This window comes from Temnothorax longispinosus, chromosome 6 (genome assembly GCF_030848805.1).
Source record: "Temnothorax longispinosus isolate EJ_2023e chromosome 6, Tlon_JGU_v1, whole genome shotgun sequence".
Lineage (NCBI taxonomy): Eukaryota > Metazoa > Arthropoda > Insecta > Hymenoptera > Formicidae > Temnothorax > Temnothorax longispinosus.
In genome coordinates this window covers 20,247,781-20,275,234 of record NC_092363.1, presented here as the reverse complement: position 1 = coordinate 20,275,234, position 27,454 = coordinate 20,247,781, and the positions used below count along the sequence as shown (strand labels likewise).

Below are 27,454 nucleotides of genomic sequence, written 5' to 3'. Positions count from 1 at the left end.
GCTAGCAAAGTCTAATATAAAAATAGCGAGACAGACAGAACACTCTCCTAGTAATGCGTCTCTCATATTGTAAATTATACGCACGCATATTATATAGAATTATTATAAAAAAAATTATAACTATAGACAATTGGAATTATTTGAGTATTAACAACTTCAGGAATCAATGCCATAATCTCTAATAAAACAGCTGACGCAATGTAAAAATGGCAAAACGTAACGAGCTATTATACAACAGACAGATATTGGTTATTAATAAAGCAGAGATCTATTTAAATCCCGTTGCTATTTTAAAACTTCGCAAGTTTTCAGTTTTATTTGTTTCATTAAACAGATTGCGCACAGTAGAAAAATTACTGTTTTTCTCATACTTTTTTTTCGTAAAAATGAAGAATATCCGTTCATCTCCCAAAGTTAAGTAACCATCGGCGGGCGTACCAGCTACACGTAACAACAAGCTCATTGTCAGAGAAACGTTGGCAAATGTCCGCGCAAAAAGTGGCACGTTTTCGCAAGTCCAAGAAGATCGTGACGTGCGAAAAGTAACGAAACGAACGAAATGTCACAGCAAGTCGCGCGAGCTGTTGCATCGAAGTTCCGGACGCACGTATCGCGCCCAGGGATTGCACGCGTGATATTATATCGTCGTGGCGGCGCGGCGTATGGTGCAACTTATACGAACGGTGTCCTATTAGGTGCAGGAAGTGAGGCAAGTGCGCTACAAGAGCTTACGGTTCATAGGATCGTAGTATTCTCAGCATCACGGCGCGGTTTGGCCGACTGTTAATTAGCAGGCGGACGGTATTCGTGCGTTTTGAGGTTTCGCGGACGGACAGGGGACGAAGATGGCATAATGCTTAATTGGCTCGGGATCTCAGGACGGCTCTTTATTCTTCTGACTTTCGTGTCACGAAAAGTGCGAAAATTCTAGCCGGTGTGAATTTTTTAACACTAGGGCGGTCGAGAGTTTCTGGTTATCGAGGAGAACAGTTTCCCATTCTTTTTTTGTTGTACGTAAGAAGGTGGAGGAAAAAACAAAGACTATGAAATAATATTACGTTCTTAAACATAGAATTAGATTTAAGATAAGTAGACAGCACACGTTCATTATACTTATATTTATGATTTATATGCATCCCAGTGTTGCAAAAAAATAAGTTATACTTATATATAAGTTATTTAATATATTTATTTTTTAAATTTCCCTAAAAAGATTAAAACAACATATTGGTAATTTCATATTTGTACGTTATCTCATTATTGTCATTTTTCTTCTTAAGAACTGGTTCTTTGTTATTAGAAAATATATTTTCGATTTTATAACATATATCATGCACCTTTTAATATTAGATGAAATTTAACATACCTTACGGTTAATAAAAAAGTATTGCACTCAACAGTCAAAGTAATTGGTTTTACTGTTTTATTTATAATGTGCGTATATAGATGTTAGAGCACACGTGCTATGAAATATTGCGGAATAAGTATAACGGATTGAACTGCCCTCTAAAAGATTTTGTAATACGTATGATAATAACATTATTGTTGATCTAATATCGATTTGAATACCATATGGTAGCATTATTGCTGGCATGCTTGAGGTGTTAATAAATTTTTTATAACCAACTTTTTAAGAAAACCGTAATCAGCGCTGAATTAGAGTTACTGACCACTATCAATTATTTCAGCTGAGCGAATCGGATACGATGCAAAGAACTCTTCTGCCATGGCAGTGGGCAAAGCAAGGTTCATAATAATTTCGATATTCCAAAGACAGCAGCCACCGCGGATTCTCGATAATTATTGTTCGAGCACTGCCACCTGTTCTCACGGTGGAGTTAATGGCATTATCTCTTTGTCAGATTATCCGTCGGCATTTGTTTTTATCGCGGGTCAAACGGTGCATAGTATGGTGTGGCGTGGACTGCCTTTCGCTTTTACCCCGAGCGAAGTCGAAGGCTCAAGGTGATCTTTCTTTCTGAAGCGGTCCACGCCGCTGCATCTCGTAAAGATTCCGGACTGATAACTGAACTTTTATCGTTACTGATCTTCAATTCGAACAACTTCGAAAAACTTTACTCCTTGACTTCTTAGCGATGCGGCGTGCTAAATTGCTCGTTAAAAAAAATAAGAAACGCAAAACAGAAAAATTACAAAATTAATATCTAAATTTAACAGTTCTCGTTAAACTTGTAAAACAGAATTAAGAAACCTTTCCTTTCCAAAAATGGAGATTAATCTTCCAGAGTGGAAGAATTACCTTTTACATACTTAATATTTGCAATTCTTTCCCCATCAAATCGATAATAATAATTTTACATTCTTTTAGCAACGGTCATAAGTAACATTACACGTTTCAAAGATTTCAAGATGTTGCGCTTGAATGAATCACAAAAAACATATCACGTGGCAAGAAGGCCGATCAAGGCTCCAGGACGCAAAGATTAAACTGTTGCTTGTCTGGGAGACCTTTCGTTTAGAGTTTAGACTTCAGAGATCACTGCTAGATGCACGTGATCACGTTTCGTACTGTGCCTCTCGCTTTGGACCACGTTCCGTTCAGCTTCGACGCCTTTAACTTCGAAGTTCTGAGACACGCCTTTCGCGTGCAGCTCGTGGCAAACCAACTCCTTTCAGCATTCTTCGACTTAGATACGTTGGCATAGCAAGTACATACGTATTGTATCCCTTTGTGCATTACGTCTAATTGCAACCTAACGATTCTCGAGACGTATATATTCGTACTCAACAATGAATTTGCATTTATCTCGCAATTATCACGGCAGACATATGACTGCATCTCATTAACGACTATCTATCATCCTGACGTGTGCAAATTAAATCGACCGAGAACAATTCAGTGAAATGATACTTCTTTGGACGGGCATGCTCATCGTAAATAAAATTGCACGAATGGATAATTACTCGAGAATAAAATAAAAATTGACGGAACAAAATCAGAGGAATAATTTATCTTTTCAATATTGTCAATTTTGTTATTACATTAATTGTTCTTGATTAATCTTGCTTTCAATCAAATTTTTTCTAGTTAACTATTCGCATCAAATTATTTGCGTTTTTAATTAATCGTAGTAATGATAATTATAATTAGAGGTATAATTAGAGGTATACATCAAATATAGTAGTAGATTAAAAAAGCCAGTGCTTATATTGTAGTGCTCACACGCAAGAAAAATGAAACGTATTACGAAACGTGGATTACAAAACGAATATTCTGACATAATAGTAAATAATCGTTAAAAATTCATGACGATAGTGTGCCATTAACATAAACCGGAAGCCAAAGTGGAGGGAAATTATTCCATCCCGGCGTTCCGGTTTAATAACTTAAACGATTACACGATATATCTATGTTGTATATCGATAAAACATTTATTAGACCGGACGTATAGCATAACGAAACTTATGATAGCTATAACGGGAAGTAACTTTTTCTGTTTATCTCTATGCAAGTACTCGCACAAAAGCTTTGGCAACTAGTTAATATAAACGATACAACAGTTGCGGAAACATCAGCAGTCAAAGGAAAATTGCATCTTCCATTAAAAAAAAGAAAGTTTTTTAAAGGTTTATCCTTGGAAATTTTTAATCTTTTGGTGATATTAAAAAGACTAAGTAATATAAAATAAAAATATAATATGCAGACTATAGTTTGCACCTTAACATAAATTAATGCTGCAAACAAAAAGCTTTTTAAGTAACGTTAAAATGTATAAACAAATAATTTCATAGAAGATATTTTTAAATTGCATCATCATGTAATTATATATTTGTTATATTTTACATAACCGGACGTATTTAGACATAATTGTTTTATGTAAAATGTAATGTGCATTCTGTCGAGGTGATATCCTGTGGTTACAAAAAATTTGAGAAACAGGATGCAGGAAGACGGTGCTATGCTTTTTACCGGTAGCATTGCACACGCCGGAAATGCCTTTTAACGCACGCGAATTCGAGCGCAAAGCCGTCGCGTAAGCCGGGAAATTCCTCGAAAGTTTCAGACATGCGTTTACGACCCGACCGAAGAGAAAAAGGAAAGCGAAGAGATAAAGCGTTAGATACTCTCGATTCTTTTACGTATTGCGCCTCACTGTCCGTCGACAAGACAAAGATGGATTCACAAAGCGTGGGGTTTGGCGAGAATCACGGGAATTTCTCCGGTTTCTACGGGTAACACATTACGCACTGCTAACTTTTATGCACTGCTAATTCGACGGTGCTTGCGCGTAATGCGACTGTCAAAAAGTTTAACATCAAGTTTAATTCTCACATTGATGATGTAATAAAGCTCTATTTTCGCTTTATTATATTTTATGATTATTATTATACATATATAATTTGTTATATGTTTTGTTTAGAATCAAATAAAGTAATCGAAACGTTTCAATAAATATAAACAACAAAATAAATTTTTAATAATAAAAAAATTAATGGTTATTTAATAATTTTATAACAATTAATTTCAACATTGAAAAATTATTATTATATTTAGCTTCGTCTACCTTTCCCACGATTTCGACCTAATGATTTCAATTACTTCATTTGAAGTTATAATAAATGCGACCAAAATTCGTAAATTTGAAACGTTTAAATTTTTTACATATTAGAAAGCAGTTTAGACACGAATTTCTTTCGATACAGAATTGTTTTTTTAACACAAAAAAGATCAGCATTTAGAAGAGTTACTCGTCCTTTTAAATGTTATAGATAAAAAAAAAAACAAGTTAATTATGTATCAAAACGATAACTCATTGCGGCTCACCACAACTGGAGTTCCGGAAAAATGCAAATAAGCATGAAAATCACGAAATATAGAAACCTGCGAATGGGGTGAAATCAGCCACCGATGCGGAACTGGAATCCCGCACGTGGTACCTGAGAGCGCGGACGCAGACGTTAGCTTCCCGATACATTGCGGACTTTCTCCCAAAAACTATTACTCACTCACCGACTCGGCATCTTGCCGACAAAAATAAAGGACTTATTTTTGCGTTGTTAATTCCGATCACTTAGCCATTTCTTAACCTATAGACCTTGAATGTATTGGCAGAAATGAGAAAGCTATAATCGAGGTAACGTTTGCGAAATTTCTGATAAAGATATCAGCAAGTCACCGTTTGATAGCCGAACGAGACGGTTGTCATTTCGGATCAGAACTATTATTTATCTAATTATTATAGTATCAGTAAGTATTAGCTTGCAAAATTTCTGATACATATTAGTAAGTATTAAGAGCATTAATTTAAGGTAAATTAAATTTTTGGTTTTTACTACTAAATCGTAAAATAAATGGATTTTAAATGCAAGAGAAAAACTTGATCTGTTGAAGTCTAATTTACATGTAAAACGTATTTCATTCTAGACCGTATCAGTGCCAACACATAATGGAGTCTATAATTACATACATCGGTAGCCAGTAGGCAGGTCTGTATGTAAATGCAGAATTTTTTACTTTACTTTTACGCACATTACTCAGATAATATGCGAAAATGTTCTGATCGTAGATAATTGCTCATCCATCAATCTGCCGTTATTACTTAAAATTACTTATCAAAGACCGATTAAATGTGATCGCCGACAACGATGAGCCGACAAGGCAGCCTAAACGGTTGCAATAACGGGGCAGTAAAATTCACAATTGCTATAATAAACTTAAACAGCTGCAAAATAACGGTTTCTTATTCAGCGATACAATTTTTTTACGATTTTCTAACAGGAACATAAAATGCGTGAATCATTAAATTGTGAATTGTAGGACCAAAATAAAACTTCTTCCTTAATACTAAAAAAGTTTCTTATAAAGATAATTTACTTAATTCCTTGAAAGAATTTTAAAGGTATTATTTTATTTTTACACTAATATTCATAATTATTATATCATTCAAAATAATTTTACATCATTCAAAATAAAAATATAATTATACCTACTTAATGCAGAAAAGTATTATACCTCGCAAATTTTTTATTTTAGAAATTCGAATAAAAAAATTGTGTTAAAATAATTAACCCGGACACGCGCCAACGATCGCGACTAAATTGAACGCCGCAACTTCGAAATCTGCCTCTTAATGAAACCATGCACCTCGTAAAAAAGACCATCTGCCTGCTGGCGATTTAAGTCTACTCGTTGCAACAAAGTACCCTTCTATAACGTTAATTGACTTGATCGATGAAGGTAAATTGATTGACCGGCCACGCCAGGAGCGATCACTGTGATTCGATATTCATTCACATTGATTGTCTCGCTCGTTATATCCTGAAGAATCGCGGATACTGATTATATCCGCGTGCTGAGCTCGCAATTTCGAAATTGGATGTCGTTAAAGTCAACTACGCGTGTAACACAAAGCGTGAGAAATCTCTTGTTTAGGCGGCAAAACGTGAAACTTCTCTCGCATTCATTCACGACTATTTCATTGCAATTCATATATGTGTGAGGCACATCCGATTTTTTAATTGTTTATTTCTTTTTCAATTGTTTTTTTAATTTTTATTTCTACTAAAATAATATAAAAACGTTTTTATTTTAAACAATTTATATATTAATAAGTAATTAATTTTTAAAATATTTATTATTCTATTTGAATTTTCATTTATTTGCTATCAACTCAAATATCGTCGATTTTATATGTCACAAAATTCTCAGATGTATTTTCGAATTAATTATCTGCTCGCGATCGACAATTGTGTCATTAGTATTCGCGAGCATCAATTAAAGCCAAATTACTCCGATATTATTCTATACCAACAAAGAAAACGGTCCTTAAGTCTCGATGATCATGCAGAACTAAAGGATTAATTATTGTACATCATATCCAGATTGAAACCGTGATTTTCTTAAAGAGTTACGCCGGTTCTATATTAAAACTACTCAGAAGTGTCGCGCTCGACTGGTCGTATCTTGTTAACGAGAGTCGTATAAATCCAGTCAATTAATCTAGTGTCGTTTAAACGACGGATTGAAACGCGTACGTGAATTACTTCGACACATAAATGTCGTGCTTTTAATTATCGATACGGTTGCATTTATTAGCCAGTTATTAATTGTCATTCGACCGTTAAGAAAGGCAAATGAGAGCTGCACGAGTCAGAACGAACGTCGGATTCGCAGTTCGGACTATTATATTGGTACGCGTCATACGATATTGCTGCAATTTTACAGCTGTTGGAAACAATTTTCTTCATTCATCAAGCGAATACTGTAAACGCATTCTGAGTGTTTGAGTTTGCTTCGTGATTCAGCCGATTATTTATTGCTCTCTATATCTTGACAGGCAATTATTTTCCGTTATTTTCCAATTATCTGCATTGCTACTCGGCTACCCAGTCGTTCAGTACAGATAAATTACGACAAAACTTGCTGCACGTCAAAAATGGTGAATTGTTAAGTCATTAAAAGCGAGTGAATGTTGCTAATTGCAGAAGAAAATCTGTTTCAATTTAAGAGAGTTTCTTTAAGACTCTCCTTTCAACTTTAAACATTTTATAAAATATTTATAATATACACAATATAAATATTAGTATATTTAGAAGGAAAGTTTTAAACAATAATGATTTTGGAACTAAAATTATACACATGTGAGCTAGGATCTCATATATATCAGTTAAAGATTGAATGAAATTTCCTATACTATTATTTCGACGATGATGATTACCATTACAACGATCGGTTGATGCGCTATTCATGCTAGCCGACAAACGTGCAATCGCATTACTAAATGAGCCACGAACGCGCGTTGGTGAAGCGTTACTTTCAGTCGTTCGGGGTACTCGTCCATAACTATCTATGCAGAATCCCCTCGATCGACGATCGATCTGGCGCCGCTCTGGCAGGGAGATCGCAATTTGAAATCCATTAAAATCGGTTTTTCCCGGATGGAAACCTGACTCGAGCGCGAGATACGCGTGACGTATCTGCGGCACGTTCGCTCTTAGCAGTTTCACCGGCATGATTGCGATCTACCGCCGCGACGAAACGCGCTACGATGAAAAAGAAAAAGAAGACGAGCTCGATCGTTGATCGGAACCCCGAGTGTTTAGAATTATGATACGAGAATACAAAGTTTAACCTAGATTCTCTGACAGACGCATTGCGGAAGAGCAGCGATTTTGATGACGATGACGATAACGACCGCAATGATACCATAGCGAAAATCGGTCGGCGACTCGCGACTTTAGCCGCGATTTCTATCTTATTCCCGCTCCGCGCGTCTTACACGGTCGTTATCCCCATCCGTCTGTAACGATACTGCTTGTCCGGTGCGTGGAGAGAAACGCAGAAAGAAAGAGAGGTAAGAGAGGAACCGGTCTCCAGGTTCAGTGACGCACGTATTTCACGGGGCTCGTTTGTCCGTGAAAAGGAGCGACCGCACGTCATCGTTGTACGCGCGGATCTCGAGACAATATACTGGTTTTTAACTCGGCTCGAATCGTATCGTTTCACGGCTCGTTTCCTCGTTCGAGCTGCAAGCGATTGGTATTGAATATCATTAGGTTTCATATCTAATCTAAGGCTGTTTCATGTCTGTTAGTGATCGGGAATCTCGAAACTGATTTCAACAATCCGATGGCAAACAAGGAAAAATATATAATTATAGAATACATATACATGTAGAAGTTCAAAAATCTTATCTCTCTCTCTCTCTCTCTTTGGTAGTACAATATTTTATTATAATAATATAAATTAGTTCCCGGGCATTTATTTGTGGGCAACAGCATGATTCACGATGATGTGGTGGAATTCCCGAATTCGAGCGATCTAAAATTGCAATGAGTAATCAAACCCGAAAGCGGACCTAACTATGAATAACTCTGATAGCTTGTGTAATGTTCATTTCCTCAGACACTGTAAGTAAAACGACATGCAAGTAAAACACACAATAACTCTGTTTTTATGGGCCTCTAATAGATATTAATAAAAACTGAATTTTGTAATGTATTTCTTAATTGCCAAAATACGTCATTATTCACGTAGCATAGTGCATAAAAATACAAAAACTTCAATAAGTTGTTATTTAAATGCAGCGACTATATCGAACTATAAAGTATAAATCGAAGACATCGACTTCAGAATAAATCGGTTTTCTTTTTACGATGGAAAATTATCTTGTAAATCAATCAATCATTTACAGTTATAGCCACTGATTACGTATATAGTATATCGACAGCCATATATAATAAACAAGCCTTACAGAATAGTTCCTAATGGGTGGTCTAACTGGGAACACGTAGCATAAGAAATTACATGAAATACTTTTAAGGAAAGCACTTCAACTTGGACGTGATCTAATAAGTCAACAAAACTTGTTACCGGAACGGTTTATGCTTTAGTACAAAAGTATTAAAGAACAAAGGCAGAAAGTTACGTAATGTACTAAAAATTAATTTTCTTTTTTTATGCATATGCCTATGCTATTTTTTGCGGATTAAATGTATAAAAATCGCAAAGTATATACAGCTTTCTGTTATGTCACATGTCACATATATATAATACTGAAATAGATATTTACATAAATCTATTATGTAGTTTTTAACATTTTGTATAATTTTGAAATACAGATGTTGTAAGAGATAATAAAAAGAAACTATCCCAATGATGGCGTATTTAAAAAAAATTTGTTCTATATAAAACGTATTTTTTATATAAGAATATGTATGTACCTAATAAATAAAATATTTTAATACGTATTTGCTGCGAAAAGTCTTTTCACTTTCATTTTTCATATAACAAGTTTAAGCTAAAATTTATTTTTTTTTCTTTGAAAGTTAATTAGGCAATTAGTTATCTGATAAAATGCGATTAAATGTATTTTTCCGCGAAGAGACCGATTTCACTTGTGGCTTCTCTCAACTCTAACATAAATTTAGTCACTTGTGTCGCGGGAAAGAAGTCACTTGTATATGTATAAATTACAGAAGACTTACGAATGTTATCTGTCAAGAAAACCGGTCTGTGAGTAGTTCGGTTTTACAATTTTCTCCTTTTACGATTGACTGATAAATATGTTAATAATTGAGAGTCAAGTTTATAAATTGTATTGAAATAAAGTGCACTTATACAAGAAATATGATTTTTTGTCTATTTCATCTTCAAACATCTTTTTTAATCAAATATCGAAATAAACACTATTCTTTTTAGTTTAACTTGCGTTATGCATTTCGATTATGACAATTTAAAATTCCTTTGCATGCTTTATGACGCGTTATTAAGATTCGTTTGCATGCTTTATGATGCACTATTAAGATAAGATAGTGCATCACAATGCAACATAATATATAATTATTCATCTTATAATAAATCTAAAACGGAATACAGTCACATGAGACATGTAACACATTGCTCGTACTTTTATTTTTTTTTTTTGCGTAATCGAGCAATTCGATCTGTAAACAATAATCGATTTTGGCGTACGTGCTGACAATCGTTCGGCAGTGGAGATGTAAGGCGATAACGAAGGCACGAGCGGAAGGATTCCGCGGCGTGTGAATGGCTGCTGCATGTAGGTGAGCAAGTTACTTAGCCAGTCCCGCGGTGAACTGTTATATGCACTGGCATGCCGCCAGTCGCTCGTTGAAAAGCCATTTCTGGTGGCAATGCCAACGACGAAGGCGCTATGCTATTAGAAAACACTTACAATTCCACGCGCCGAACTTGTTTCGAAGGCCCCGATAGCAATCGAACGCATTTGAGAGGTTCATGGTACATGTTTCCAAATCTGGGAAGCAGTCGTAATAGAGGCACCGAAAACGCCAAGTCTATTTTCAATTTGGTTCGCATCAGAAACGCAACAAAATTTACACTTAATTTATTCACTTCAATCTTTACATGTAAAAATGACTAATTATTATGCACTTATTTGTATCTATTCATGTACTCATATCTCTTCTTGCCACTTTGCAATACTTTTCAGATAGCAATATTCTTTTTTTTTTTATAATATTAGTATGCGAGCACGCATAATTTTTTACAAGCGCAAAAAACGCGGTCAAATCAATTTCAAAAATGAAACTTTTCGAAAGTTATAAAAATTTCGAAAGTTTGCATCAGTAGGATACTCAGGTTTTTATTCCAGAATAAAGTAGCTGTGTTAATAAGCGTCCAGAAAATTTTCGATTTACAGGTAAAAGTTGTATACGCAGCAACAGCATAATTAAAAAATTCCGAGTCAGCGTTTCGCAGGAAACGCGTCCGGATTCCCAGGTTAGGAATGATCGTTCGTCAATCGTCGTCGTTCACGTTCCGCGCGGTAATCGAGATCGGCCAATTTAGGATGTATGGACCGCCGTTGAATCAATTTAGCGCTGTTCTATTTAGCCAAATGTACGAGGTGCACTGCACTTAACTGCGGAAAGGAGCGGACCGATAACGAAGTAACGAAATATGCTGGCAGCTCGAGGGGAGAAACTGACGTGTTTCGGTCACGATTTTGTTCTCGGCGAACTCACCGTGCAACGCTCGCATATATTTCCTTGATCGAACTCCGATATATGTCGAAAGGTCGTGAAATCTCACATAAGGTCTGATTCAAATTAAGAAACGATAGCGTTTCTTTCTCTTTCCTTAAAGTTTCATTGACCTTTGATAGCCGAAAGATGACGAAAAAATTTCATTTTCTTTATCTGAATAGCAAATTCGAGTTAAAGATATATGGTTCTTAAATTTTTTTTTTTTTTAAATCAAGAGACAAATTGTTTGTAAAACATTTAATTGCTATTTTTTTTAGCAATTTCAAATGTTACATATGTAATTTCTATAATATTATATATTATCATATATTGTATTATCATAATATTATTAGTTTTCATGATATTTCGTGCGTATATTGTGCGTATATAGATAATTATTTTCTCAAAATCGAATTGCTCAACTTATAATGAGTACAGTTTTTATTTAAATAATTCCTATTAATTTCTGGTAACATCTTAATCTATGATCTCAAATATTTTTAACAACATTTATTTCTTGATTTCTCAACAGAAATAAAATAATAATTTTATTTTTGATTTAATGTGATTGGTGAGACTAATAATTTTTTTCATAGTGCTCTTAAGCGAGCATCACGATTACAACAAACGGCTATTTATTTTTAAAAATGTCTAATATACAAAATTATTTTCTCGATTAATACAATGGTTGTCATTTCACCCTACATTAAACACGTTGGAATTCATGTCTTACTAAAGATGTGCGCGCAAGAACTCGTTACTTTCTCTCCACCATTCTCCGTCATCATCAATCTCTATCAGTTAATTGCAATTGTCACGCAAGGCTGCAGTATCAATGTTTTACCTAGTTTTGTATTATATAGGACATGTCGAATTCTTTACGATTGATCGCGTTAGAAACCGAAAGTAGAACTTTGTGTAGGATTCACATAAAATGCGTATCAGAAGAGTGGAATAATATGCGGATTAATCGTGGCTGAAATATGAAGAGAAGCCATCAGCGTCTGTAGGTTTGAAAAATAATTGGCACTTGCGCATAGCGATTAGTCACGCTTACTGTAATCACAGTAATTATTTTCATAGGTGGTGATCGTGGGTCGTCTGTTATATTTTACAGTTACGACGCGTCTAAATTGGCTTTTACAAAGGATAAGGCATATTGCTTGAAAATCGACCACCGACCCGAATCTTCGCGGAAGCGCCATTTTCAACGAGAATCTATGTCGAGTGCTGTTAAACTTCGAAATCATGTCGTCATAATTCGCCGACCTAAACCGTGAAGGAGAAGCAGCTTGGCGAAACTGATGGACGTAACGGTGTAGCATTACGTGTCACACGTTCCGTTTTGTCACATCAGTAGATTTACTAGCAGAATTCTTTCGAGATAAAAAAAAATGGATAAAGACTTTAAGATGCTGAAGAGTCATAAACTATAATTGTATTTTGCGAAACTGTGTAGCCTCAAAGATTTGATTTATCACAGCTAATCCATCCATTTCATTTATTTCGACCTATTTAAAACAGGTTTATAAACATTAATTTTAACTTTTCAAAATTTTTCAAATTTTCTCTTTATTTTTAAAATATGCATTTTGTAATAAAATAAAATAAAAAAAGCACAAACATATTTAATTATAAAGATATTAAGATTTGTAGCAACAAATGTGTGATATAAATTGTATATAACATTTTTATAAATTTAAAATTTTTAAATTTTAATGATTTATTTTTTGTATACGCTAAAAATTTCATGTACATAAACCCAGCGCCACAAATTCTCGGTCTAAGTACCGCTATTGCGGAGGACGCTCTAAGAATCAAGATCTGCGATATATTTCAAGATTTCCTGCGTAAAAGTAACGCTACAAAAAAAAGATAGTAACTGAATCGTAACTATATATAAAAAGTACAATAATATATACCTATACTTTTCATACTAGTTAAATTATAACTATTTCCTTTCGTATGTGGAATACTTTGTCGAATAATTTTATAGATAAAAATTGACTTTTAGATTTTTTACGATCACGCCACTTTTTTCAAGAATACAATCCAAAAATATTAAATGTATTTTTCTAGTGCAAAAAGCAAATCGATAGTGTATCGAGAGCCGAATGTATTAAGATATCGTTTGCAGTTTTTACCCAGGTAGCATATATTAGTTTCATGTACATTTTTTGAACGTATACATAGTTTCATAACCGTAAAGAACCATTAAGAAACGTTTGAACAAAAATGTTTTTGAAACCATGATTTAAGAAACGTATTTTTTACGTTTCTACAGTTAACATTTTTTCTTTCAAAATTATTATTTGCTTTATCTATATATACAGATAATACCTTTAATAGCCTTTTTTGAAACATTTAAATTTATATTAAACTAATTATTTCACAAAAAAAATCATTTTATCCATGTGCACATATATCCACTTATTTACTTAAATTAATTTTGTCCTACCGGTCTTAATCTATTTGTCATCGGACAAATCTGAGCTTAGAAAACTTCCAACAGTTGCAAAATAAACGTTCTGCTGAACGTGGCCATTGAAAGAAGAACTTTTTGAAGAACTTCCTGAACTGGTGCACATCAGTAATCCAATATTAAGTTAGAGTGAGACAAATATATTTCGTTTCACTTTAACTTATTGCACGAATGTGCACCAATTCAGGAATTCCTTCGAAAAAGAATAGGCGTCATAGATGGTATATGCATAAAGCTTCTAGAACATTCTCACGCATGTCTCAAAGACGTCATAAACACGTTCAAAAGACGTGAAAAGTAGGAATTTTAAATGTCTTTATCTAAAATGTCTTTATCATTAAAACAAAACGTTTCTATAATAGTTTTTTAAACGTTATTTTATCGGAAAAAAAACGTTCCAGCGAACGTTTTTCGAATGACATTTCGAAGGACATTTTTAATTATGAGAAACGTTTCTAGAAATCGATTATAAAACGTTTCGGAAAAACGCTTATAAAACATTTCTGAAACGTGTATGTGCTACCTGGGTATCGTTTGCAGTTTTTATTTTTGTACAACTTAATGCAGCAAATCACATGTAATACGCCCACTGTAATACGCCGGATTATGTTAGTTTCATTGTATTCTTCATTATACTCTGTCTCGGGATATTCAACTCGCCAATCAATGTTCAAATAGACACAGCACCGTGATTCACTTGCGTGTTTGTCGTCAACTTCCTACGAATTTTGCACAATCCAACACTTCACTTTATTTATCGATGTGCAACCGAGAGTACTTGAATGTCTGATATGATCACGACACACGGCTTAAGCAGAAAGTTAATTGTTAAGAAAACAAATATACAAAAAAGCAGAAAAAAAGAAAGCGCAACAAAAGTAAAAGAATAAGAAACAAAAGAAAAAAAAATCAAACGGTATCTTAATTAAATACTCGATGAAAAAAGAGAATAAGAAAAACTATAAGCAAAAGGAAAAAGTAGAAAGAAAAGTTAAAGAATCTAGATTAAAAACTTTTAAAAATAAAAAAATAATAAATTGAATATGAAAAGAATACGAAAATATAGAGCAGTCATTTAAAAGACCAAAGAAAGATAACAAGAACGTAAGAAAAATAAAAATAAAAGAATAAGATGTATGAAATATAATAAAAGACATTTAATGTCTGAGAAAAAGTAAAGTGTAAAAAAGGAGTCAAGATACGTGATAGATTCGACAGCACGTCGTACGAAGAAGAGGAAGAAGTAGACGGTGAGACGAAGGATGCGTAACGAGCGGCGCGCGAACGTGGATGAAGGTGGAGGGGTCAGTAAGGCAAAAGAGAAGAAGATGGGTAAGTAGCGAAAGCACGAGACAGGAAGAGAAAGAGAGAAAGAGAGAGAACCAGAGCGGAGAAGATGACTTACCGCTCCTGCCGTTGGCCACTTGTTTTTTGTCGCGTGCGGCAAACGTGCCGGTCATGTGGGCGAGAACTGTCGCGAGCACGACGAGTGCCCGGTAGCAACCGTAGGACCTCATGGTCGCCCTTTTACCGAGGGTTTACCGAACTAGAGAAAAGAGAGAACGGTAAAACGAGATCGTAGGCGATTCTCTCAGGATTCTCTACCGCCTCGAGCAGACCTGCTGAGCGCACTGCTAGCTCAGCGTCGACTGAGACGTACTTTGTGCTCGCCGCTCTATCAGCAGGAGGACCGTCACTCCTCTCGGTACGTTTCACACCGCGGCCCGTATGTATCCCTCAAGTAGGAAACTACCACCACAACGAACGGACAGTGAGTGCCGGGCAAGTGCTACTACCCGCCGCACAATGGGTTCCCCACACTCTTATCACCCGAATTTCAATCCCAGGCGGTGCCACCGCGGTATCGGTCACCGCAAACTTTTTCTCTCGTATCCACGCACGGATCCTGCACATCTATTTAAAACCTATCGCTCCACCTCGCGCTCCTTACCATTGGCTCCTGCCCCAATTCTTTGCCCAATGGTACTCTCTCGCGCGCGTTCACCTCCTTTTCAGATCGGCAACGGCGGCGGTGGTAGCGGACGCGGTCTCGGGTAAAGAGAAAGAGAGAGAGAGAGACAGAGGGAAAGGTGGCAGATGGAGATCGGGTGGTGAAGTAGGCAAGGTAGTAGATGGCGAAGTCTCCCGATTTTGCCAAGGAGGTGAATACTATTGTCGGGCAAGTCCGACGGGCGCCGCGCGCGACGGTAACGAACTTCTCGAGTTCGTGAAACGGTGACGTTGAAAATTTCCCCCCTTTCGCGTGCTCGCGCGCGCCGATCGCAGTCGACGAAGGTGAAGGGGGTTTTAGGTGGGGTTCGCGTGCGAGCAAGCCAAGATCGGGCTGCCGCCGTTGCAGCCGCCGACTCCGCTCGGTTCTCTCCCGGTTCTCTTTCCGCGTCTCTTCGCATAACTGGTCTAGGGTACCGCAAAATTGTCCAGCTGTTTGTCTGTGTTTCGTTACCGAGCAAAATTATGAGCGTTGTGTGGCTATTCTTAGGAAAGATCAGCGTGGAGACACGACTTCCGCAACACGACTGTATTTACATGGGAAAAACCAATGAGGGATTTTAATGTATGAACAAGATTGAGGTGAAAATTGGCGAACGCCAATTCGCTAATCCATGACATGCGGTGTTACTATTGCAATTCTATCCGCACCGACATACGAACGATAATAGAGTGAACAAATGCTAAAAATACAGATAGGCAAATGTGAGCTACCTAATAATACCATATTTTTGAAAATGTAATGAAAGTATTGAGCACTATCTTGTGTTTGAACGATATATATATCATATTTTTCCAAGGAGAGAAAGAGAAAAAAAGAGGTAAAAATAATATTATGACAATTACTATTGCAAAACTATTTATAATATTTCATTTCGAGTATCTAAAGAATATCGGATTAAAAAGTTTTGCTTATTTTATCAGTTCTGGACCTAGTCTAGAGAAATAGAATTATTTTGAGTTAAATTCATATTTTCAGTTTTAATTTATATATCCAAAAAGTTCATAAAAATATCAGATAATCGACGAATTTGCAAAAGGCGAAACAGCGTTATAGATTGTTTATTAAAAATGAGCATAAAACATTTCGGAATAGACACACTGATAAACATCACTGGTAAATGCTGCAGTGGAACCCATCCAAGGCTCTTTCGGCCGCTGTACCGTTTGGCGAACGCGTGCTCCACTACGCGTGGATCGCGATATGGCGCAGCTATCGGCACATGCTGTGCAATATCGGGATTGCGCACTTTCCTATTCCTACCTTTCGATTTCATCCGCGTGTTCAAGACTATTTCGATTATAATCGTCTCGACACACCCCGACTTCAAGTACCTTGACGTACCTTGGCAATGAGCAACGATTCACTGGCTCCTTAGATTGTCTTACCTTGGCACTTCCCTTTCTATAGCTAGTACGATGCCGGTATTTCGCGCTTGCGAAAATCGCGGCCGACTTTCGATCGGCAGTGTCGGTCGACGTTTAATCTCGCGGTGATGTCTTTGCGACTAGATGTGCAAAAAAATCGCCACTCTTTCAGACAACTTGACCAACTTGAGTATCGCATCGACGCTTTCTTAAGCAGATTGTGATGCCATTGATTTCGTATTGATGCTATTTTAATATTAAAAATAATAATAGTTATCTATCTTTTATATTATTTATATAAAACGCACCATTATTTGATAATAGAATAACATAATAAAAAAAAATAATAATATAACGATAATAATAAGCGTAAAGTTACTACTCAAAATTACATTCATAGTTACCCTCATAGTTAAAATATTCATTATTGTTTTTGTTTCCCAAAAGAACTAGTTTCAAATATTTCATTGTCATTTTAATCGTTTTTTTTTAAATTTACTGAAATAATGTTGCATAAACATTTTCCGAATAGTTCCGAAAAAACTATTCTTTTTTCAAAACTTGTTTCCTTGAATAATTTATACTGTCACGCTATCGGCAATTAATAATACAATGCTGTTTAATTGATTGATCGATCAATAACGATTACGCGAGATTACAAGAGTCACTTTTGTTCATGCGAGGCTAATTACAATAGAGACACGGCGATCGTAGTGTACGCCTTCGTAATCGATTAATGTTTTTAATCAGCTGTTCGCACTCGCCAGGCAAAATACGACTGCACTGTACTTCGGTAACAATCTCAATTGTTCATCGTCCTTCAGATCTTATTAAGCATCGACGATGAGTCGCTCGCGCAACGCGGAAGCTCGCCACGCTTGTCCGTGGGCCCGAGCGTGTCGAAAGGATTCGTCATGGCGGGACAGGTGTGACGATGTTGTGTATTCATTGGCGTGATCTCGAGCAGCAAAACCGTCACACATACTGGAACACTTTCCCCCGGGTGGCCCGTCTACCGCGACGTCGTCGTTGACGGGAAATAGGAAAAGACGGGTGCGCGACCGCGCGAGAAAGCCGACGCGACGATTCGGTCAAAGATTCGCTATAGATAACGGCTCGATCGAGTCGCTTATACAATCGGCAGTGCATAGAGAAAAAAGTGATGTTATAGCTGTTATTATAACAATAATATTGTCAATTCAATAACAATATTAATAAAACAAATACATCAAGCTCTTGTTCTAATAAAATGTTATTTGTATTAATACTATGAATTAACAAGATTATTTTCAATTAGACTGCTGTCAGCTGATGTTGTTAATACATCACTCTTTTCCGTATCGAGTTTTACGTCTTTAATCTATTTAATGTTTTGTTCGCAAGACGTGAGAAGATAGACAACAGGTATAAGAAGATAGAGCTGTCCATCACAGTAATCATCGTAAAAAAGCGAGTTCATAAAAAAGGGATATGTACTTTCCATAGACACATTTAGGTCGAGAACATTGAAAAAAGCTTCTGTTATGTACACAAAGGACACCTGAATGAGTTAAAAACCTATTTTATTAAAAGAGCGTTATAGCTTCTCTGGCTTGACGTATGTACGACAAATTTTGGCAAGCATTACTAGAAACGGGAAGTAACGGCGAGAAAAGTACGCTGCTCAGTGACAGACTTGTGCCTCTACCGAGACGAAAGCGATCGATTCGATCGCGCATCTTACGCCGAGCGTATCAGTGAAATGTGTTTTGCACCGGCACGCGACGCATTCTAATGCCTTCGCACTGGTCTCTTTCTCCTTGTGAGGATTCTCGAGATCGTGCGGTTTCCGCCTGTCCGTTACCACCGCCGCCTCGTTGCTCCGCTTCACCGGTATCCGTGATTCCTGATAGAAATTGAAAGGGAATTCATTAACGTTCCGAGCGGAACGATGTAGATTGCCTCGTTGGGGTTTTAGCCTGTCGTTCGTACTTTTTAGCCGGTCATTCGGCCGACTCTGAAAAGTGCCGGGTTTCGTTTGTCGGTCGCACGAAGGTGTCGCGCGAACGGGTGAACGGAATCGAGCGGCGCTGCTCGATAAGCCTCGATTGCTTTCCCGATTTTTGTCACGCATATCTTGCCGTGCAAGGACGTCGTCTATAGCAGTGCTTTTCAAAGCGGTTGCTGATCTCAGCCAATTGTTAGAGGAAAGGAAAGAAGAAATCATATTTCTTAAATAGACTACAGTGCTAAAGCACTCTATTTTAAATCACCCTAAAAATATAATAAATATATTAAAGAGTAAAACAAAAAAGAAGTAAAAACGTGAGATAGAAAAATTTGAAGCATCAGGCTGAGTGTGATTTCAGTTTGTTAATAAAAAGGTATAAAACCGTTTAATATATAATGGTCTAGAGTCTAGACGATTTGCTAATATCATCGAAACGCAAGAAAGTTGGAATTTATTATGCATACGCATCAAGAATTGATGACATAAATTAGATGGTTTGAGAAGCACTGCTTCAATGCTGGATTTGTTTATCAGGAGAGCGGATAGTTTTTGCTTCGAATTTGAATGTGTTCCTTATCCATGCGAACGAATCGTTCCTTACGTGCGTGCACGTAATACATGCATATATTCATAAATAAACCCGTCGAAAGGAAAAGCACTTCTATTCGTGTCTATGTAACGTGAAAATAGGGCATTTCAATTTTTCTTGTCTGCATAAAAATAAATAACTTTGTGTTTATGCAATTGAATAAACAGAAAGTTACAACTTTTACCAAGCGATAAACATGAGCGGAGATTCAAAAATAGAAATTTTTCAATTCTATATTATAATATATCGTATATTAAGAAGAGGGAGGCGGAAAAATGTTGCCTTATATGTCAACGGCGGTCTTAATTACCCATGTAAGTATTGTAATTAAAAGGTCTGCATTGGCCCGAAAGCCAAAGTGACAAACAGTAAAATAGAGTCTAATTATTTTCTACATTTAATATAGCTTTTAGCTGTATTTTTCTGCAATTTACTCAGATTAATAGTACTAAAGTAAAGTAGTTGTAGAAGTAAAGTACATGTTTTTAAGCGCACTTATTAAGCGAAGACATGTGTGTAATACACACATTGAGTTATGTAACATATGAATTTAAAGTCAGTTATAATCATCTTAATCTTATCACGGATATTATTCTATCGGGATAACGGTTACGATAATAACAAAAAGCGTAGTTTTCGTATCATATAAGAATTTTTCTCGAAAGACATAATAATCCGCTATAAATGAAGGAATTGAAGAACAGTCGAAGAAATCACGAAAGCGTATTCGGAAAAATCACTGCGCCGATTTCGTTCTTACGAACTACGATAATATAAAAGTGAGTAGTTAAGTCAAATGTACACGGATACGTAGCAGCACTACGAATCAATTAGTACTTTCACTGATCCGAATTTCGTGAAAAAGTGTTTCGCCGCCTCGCTTCGGTTTATAGGCACGCTAAGTTTTTGTTCGCGTGAAAGTTTAGCAATAAGCAACGTCTTTCCTTTTTTTTTTATCATAGCGCGTTTAATTGCTATAGCTTTGGAGTGACATTCGCGTGGTGAGGAGAACTGTTTTGCCCCAAAGGGACGCATGATTTGCATTAAATTTATGATTGTTTTTTATGAACAGAAAGTGAAGTGTGAATCACGAGATTTTATCAAACAGTAAAATATTATTATTCATAAACAAAAAAATATTTTAGTCAAATCCGTGATAATGCATTTTAAGTATCTAATTGTTTTTAACTTAATAACTAAATAAATTATTTATTTATTTATTTAAAAAAGTTAAATTTATCTTAATAACAAAGTTATTAAGTCAATCAGCATTTAATGGAGTACATATATAAAAAAGGTAAGATGTTTCAGATCGCTTACACTTCTTTTCATCTGTTGACAAACTCGAAATTAATGTTTCTTTAACCGTGGAGGAAGTGCAGAGAATGCAAAAAATATAATTAATGTGAGAAATGCGCTATATAAATCTTTTTTACTGCACTAATTAGAATTGTAATTAATGTGCAGCTATAAGTTGCAGCTATATGCCTTATAACTAACACGACTCTGACCAAGATAAGAGATGATTATCGACCATGATTGTTATAATTAGAGCTGCTAGAGAGTGATATAGCTACAAATGTAATTTTGTGTGTACACGGACATAGACGCAGCATTGCTATTATACTGGTATTTTGCTACTTGAATATTTTTGTACGAGAAGTCATTGATTTGCGAGGAAAAACTCGCTATAAACGAATCGTTGAAATATCAAAGGATGCCATTAGGATAATTATCCTCATTTACAAGCGTGGACTTTATTGCTCGAAACGATAAAAAACCGCTTTGTTTAGAGGACAATGGAAACCTGTTAAATAACAGGCACGCTGCTTAACGAGGCATGCCAATTAATCGCTATAATTATATGAGAGCTAGCTGATATAAAGCTAGCTTTAAAAATTGGTAGTTTTAAATTATACGCGGTCGGAGCTTAGCGGAACTGAATACCGATTTTCGAGCATCGACGCGACATGGTACCGTTAAGAAATACTGCGATATATATTCGAGATTTGCGTGAATGCTGAGTAATCGCTTTCTGTGCTACTTTCGAGTTCTATATCGAATCTTCGCATAAGAGGCATTTTTATTCAAAATAATTCTTTTAAACCTTTGATGTCAATCATATAAGAAGCTCAATAATTAAACACCAAGATCAATAAAGAATTAATTAATTAATAGTAAGATTAGTCAGCCGTCTTATCATTAAGATAAGTGTAGAATTTCGCATAAGTTTCAATAACTTACTCGTGTGTATATTGATATTAAAGACTTTTTAAAAATTCCTTGTAATTAAATATTTTAATCTTTAATTCATTAATAAATAAGGTAGTTTAATATAACTAGTGTAATATAACTATTATAACTAATACTAGCGCAATAATCTCGTTGCTCAAGATAAATAGTTTCCTGGAAAAAATCGCAAGATTCGCATACCGATAATTTTAGTGTGCCACGACCTTCATCTATACGAGAGAAATACTTCTGGTTGTGTGTATTCCTGGCGTTCGTTTGCGTGATAAAAGTTTTGTTCACTTTCCGGAGACATTTCTTGTGTACAGAAACGACAAACCGTGTTAAATCGATCTCCGGTCAGGCATGCAGATTGAGGTAAGAACAAAGAGAGACACGAGTGTCGTAATCTCGGTTAACTGAGCGACAAACGACTATAACAAACATGGAATTTGCCTGTTTCACGAGCCAAATAAATCTTTCACTCCCTATTTTTTGCCATTTAACGCAAAATAACGACATGTCAATTGCGTGTCCCTGTTCACATTGAATGTGCGTTATATTATGTAACAAGCGCACAGTACAGTAGAGCTTTGATTATGCAAATCGATGGGAAGACAGGATAACGAATTTTCAGTCAAATCGACAAGTTTTAGCATGAAGAGAAGCCATTAATTATATATTCATTATTTTATATTATTTTATTTAGAATGTTTTTGAAGTTTGTTTCTTTTTGACAAACGTATCGCTTGAAAAGAACGAACGGCGGGAATGTAGATCGTGAATAAAATGTCTTCGGGGGAACTCCGTTCACTTAAATGACAACTAAATGAGAACACAAGAGATACTTGAAGAATGCAACGATAATTACCCCCCTCACTTGGGCGGCGCAGATTAAAATGCATCGCCACGATGCAGCTGCGGGAACCGACGTCTTCTCCCGTTAATTTCCAGCCGTTCGCACAGTTCTTTCCACGCATGATCGGCAATATGTGGGAAGACATGCGCACAATTTACATTTACATTGTTACCTCTTTCCGATGCTTCACTTCTCGCGACTGCGAGGTAAAAGCGCTCGTAATGCACGCCCGCGCGCGCTTAAGGCCTGTTTATTTCCTATAGCGATCTTTGTGAATGTGGATCGTGACTGTTCTGTATCGATCCTACGATGCCGGCATACACGAGGTGCACGGATCAATGACGTAATGCCGTAAGTGATTGCGCAGAACAACGGGACCAGATAGTCGATTGGATATAGAGCACCCGGATGGACGATCTATGACCAATATTCATAAACAGATCTTATATTTAAGATCGTCCCAAGTATATCTTTAGATGTACGACTCGTTTCATTGGCGGAGTATCTAAAGATGAACTTAAGACGATCTTATATATAAGATCTGACTATGAATATCGGCCTATGACATACATCGATATACGAATTCATACAATCGTCGTAACTTTCAACGATCGTCGTAATAAATCGATTCACTTTCAATGATGAAGTGAATACGCTGAATGAACAAGTTGTTTGGATAAGAGTGTTTAGCTTCTCTTACGTTAGGAGTTCCTCTTAGACTAAACTTATTTGTGTACATATCTCCTTATAACTTATATAAATTTACTTTTCTTTTACAATTCTTTTACTTCGTATACTGCGAAATAATATTTGAACGTGAAATAATGTTTGCAAAATAATTTAACGTTGTTGATACCTGAACTTTGTTCTAATATTAATGTCGATTATTCACAGAAGTTATTTTATTGCTATAATAATACACGGTACGATTTTATTTGCCATTCAATATAAAATCATTTTTATAAAAATATGCCTTATACAAAAAGTTTCCTTAATGTTGGAAAAGCGATTTTACATATTATAAAAGAGTCATGTTTATTTTAAGAAGATGCTCTGATTTATTAAAATTATGGCAACAAATGTAAAAAATCAAATAAAACTAAATCTTTATTTTTCACAAAAGATAATGCAGATACCATAATAAAATTTAGCTAATAGTTTACACAATAAAGTGATTATAAGTTACCAGAGAAATTTTATTATTTTATTCTTTACGGTCTCTATTTTAAATCTTCTCCGTCCCTCCAGCAAAAAGAAAAAAAAAGAAACAAAAAGCTATGAACGCCTATGACTATGACATGATGCAGCAAAAGCGAAATGCAATGTTTTTGTCTGCCGAACATCGAGTCGTCGACTGTAATCTGATGCGAGTTTTATACGGTATACTCCGTAGATGTTCCGCGAACACGCCTCGCGTGAAAAAAAATTTCATTCGTCATGATCCGTGATACTTGACGAGGGATGGGCCACAATGAAACGGTTGTCGGACACCGGCCAGCATTATAGTATGCTAGCGCATGAAAGCGAGAGTAATGCGTACATTTGATTGGCACATTTATTGCTGCGATTTTATTCTACGGCTTCGTATCTTTCATATGATTAATATATTCTTCTAACGTCTTTCATTCGGGAGAGAGTACATTTCCCATGACAATATCATCGAGATTTTTTTTTGTACGAATGTGAAAAGCGAGATTGTTGACAGCGACGCTGAATGGCTCAATAGTGGAGCAACATATTGGCTATGGGATCCTATAGCGAAGGCCGAACTTCCTCGATGTCGATAATGTCAACATTTCTAATCCTGTTTTCTCTATATCTGTCCTTGTCTAACTATAGATATCTGTCCTTGTCCGATCGCTGTGTTATCTCTCGCTGCACGCAATACTGCTTATCCTATCAACCTGCATGTGCTTTCGCACATATAAAAGTTAAAAGCATGCAACTTTTTTTCTAGGCTTTTATCTTATAGTTGTAATTGCACGATATTGTTCTCAATGTTTTCCCTAGAGGGCTTGTATCTCATTTTGTATATTATAAACTGCAGTATTTTTATATAAGCAAATATTGTCGTCAGTGACAGTTCTATGCCCAAATTTTTAATTTTTTTTTCGTTTTTTATGTAAAATCGACCCTATAGTCCTCTACATTTTTGTGCGTACTTTAATTCTGTAAAAGAATTTTGTAATTCCGTAAAGCCAATTAAAAGTTTAATGTATTTAACTAAATGTCGGTAACGACTGTCACTATATGGATCCCCTTAATTAGTGCGTTTGTGGCTTCGACTGTCCGACAGGATTACGCTTATGTAAATGGGCGGAAAATGAAGAGCCAGCTCGGTCTCGAATGCACGAACGTTTCCGGAAACGCCGGTAACTTTGAGTAAACATTCGGGGAGCGCTTGTGCAACAGTTAAATTACTCTTGGCAAACTAATGACATCAATATACATGCGGTTGAATACTATCGCTCGGTTAAATCTCGCCTCGGTTCAACTCGATCGATTAAAAACACATTCTGAAGCGGAAAAAAAGATCCTATGGGCTCTCAAATGATTTCTCGCTCGCTCGATTCACTCCGCGGATTTCACATCTCGCGCTCACGTAAACCGCAGAAACGCACCCACGGGGAAACCGCGTGCGTGAGCAAGTGCGTGTGTGAAAAACACTTTCTTCTCGCGCGGAAAACCGTGTTACCGCGCGGTTTCTCCTCCACGGGCGAATATATGGGCGGGCGCCTGTAAATTTCGCGCGCCCGGCATAATTAAAGGCGAAGCGCGGCACTGCTGTCCGCCCGCGAGTGTTTCTCTCAACACTTCATTAGTCCATCGAGTAATTTTGTTATCGAGTAGTTGTAATTTTGTAATTAAATGCACATGCGATTGGAGAATGTAATTGAGATTTATGGAGATACTCCTAAAGGCAATGTGTTAATAAAAAAATTTCTATATTATTCAAGATATAGCGCTGTCGCACAATTAAAAATATATTACTGTTTATTGAAATTGCAACGAATGCTTGCAACGTTAAAGCTTTCTACCTCTCATAAAATTCTTATCAAGAACAATATATTGGTATCGCATACACCGATATTAAAAAAAAAACTATAAAATAATTTGTGACCAAAGCAAAAATATCCTTAATAATATTCAAAAATTACTAATGATATTCAAATATTTCTAATAATATTAAAAAACTTACTTGACATAATTGTTTTGCACAATCCGTGGGAAACGTTTCGCTTCTGGGCAGTTGACTGAGTTAAGATCCCTGAAAACAGATGTACATGAACCGTAAACGATTAAACTTTACAAAGAAACGTACAATGCGATGTTCGCGGCGACTAAATGAATTCAGTTACGCCGATAGAATCGCATTTGCACATGTATTTTATACACGTGCGAGTTTAGTGCGTTTACAATCGTCGGATGGAACTATTCAGAGAAAATTGCAGGCAACGTTTCTTTTTTAGGAAAATTGTGTCATTCTCAGGAATCCTTCGTACTCATGATATATGTGGGTCAATGTATAAAAAATGCGAAACATTTCGCGATAAATCGCAATTTTTCTGTTTAATTACGAAACAAATAACACTTGATACAAAAGCCATATATATCAATGTGACGTGACTAAAATAAAAAATAGTAAAAAAATTTCAAAATTAATTTATAAATGTAATAGTAATAATTTTGGTTAATTAAAAGCGACATTAATCAACTAAAAATGAAATTAGATGCCTTATCTCCGACAGACTTCTTATATTAATACAAAAATTTATTTTGAGAAACGTGAAAAGAGAAAAAGAAGTTTAAAACGCTTGAAACAAGAAGAAGATTGAAGAAAAAATGAACATAATAACTCGGTCTTATTCTTTTTTTTTTTTTTAAATAAAAATACTTTTTCCATTACTTACATCTTAATATATGTATTGAATACATAAAGTAGGATAATAAAAGTAAGAATTTATTTCATCTAGAATGTGCGCATTTACGTTAGCCATATTTTTTCTTTATACTTTCATATGATAATTATATGTGGACAGGTATGGCGCAGAAAGAGAAGGTCCAAACATCGTTACCTTTTTCTCTCCTATCTCCCACATGCTTCACCGATCAACAATGCTGAGGTGGGCCGTGCATCGTATATCCGCGTTGTATCTGCAACATTAAAAAAAAAAGAATTCCGATGAAAGTGATAACGTCGATGAAACGTTTCCGCGCTGCGAAAATTCAGCCGTCAAGCTTCCACGAACGTCGCCGTAGACACGCATCGTTAGAATACAATTTTCTCGCGGGACACTGATATTAATATCCCGCTGCGAAAACAACATTAATGTCACGTATGTCGGCGGTGTGTGCACGGCCGCGACGGAATGATCACCAGCCGACACAAGCCAATTTTCTCGGATAACGCGAAACAAAGTCTTCGTTTCCGAATCCCTGCGCCGCGGAATTCTTTGC

General features: G+C 36.0%; 1 protein-coding gene across 3 annotated transcripts in view; it reads right to left on the bottom strand.

Annotated features, from left to right (window-relative positions):
* Positions 1 to 27,118, bottom strand: part of LOC139814307 (uncharacterized) — a 62,117-nt gene extending 34,999 nt beyond the window's left edge. Inside the window, exons 1-2 of one of the 3 annotated variants that reach the window (XM_071780487.1) lie at positions 27,073 to 27,118; positions 26,196 to 26,264 (exon numbers count right to left, since the gene is read on the bottom strand). In XM_071780487.1, coding sequence (XP_071636588.1) covers positions 26,196 to 26,202 — 7 coding nt within the window. In that variant the 5' untranslated portion in view covers positions 26,203 to 26,264; positions 27,073 to 27,118. Of the gene's footprint in view, positions 1 to 15,356; positions 16,141 to 26,195; positions 26,265 to 27,072 lie in introns of those variants that run through there. The other 2 variants (XM_071780486.1, XM_071780485.1) reach the window with 2 other exon arrangements.
* Positions 27,119 to 27,454: the final 336 nt, after the last annotated feature.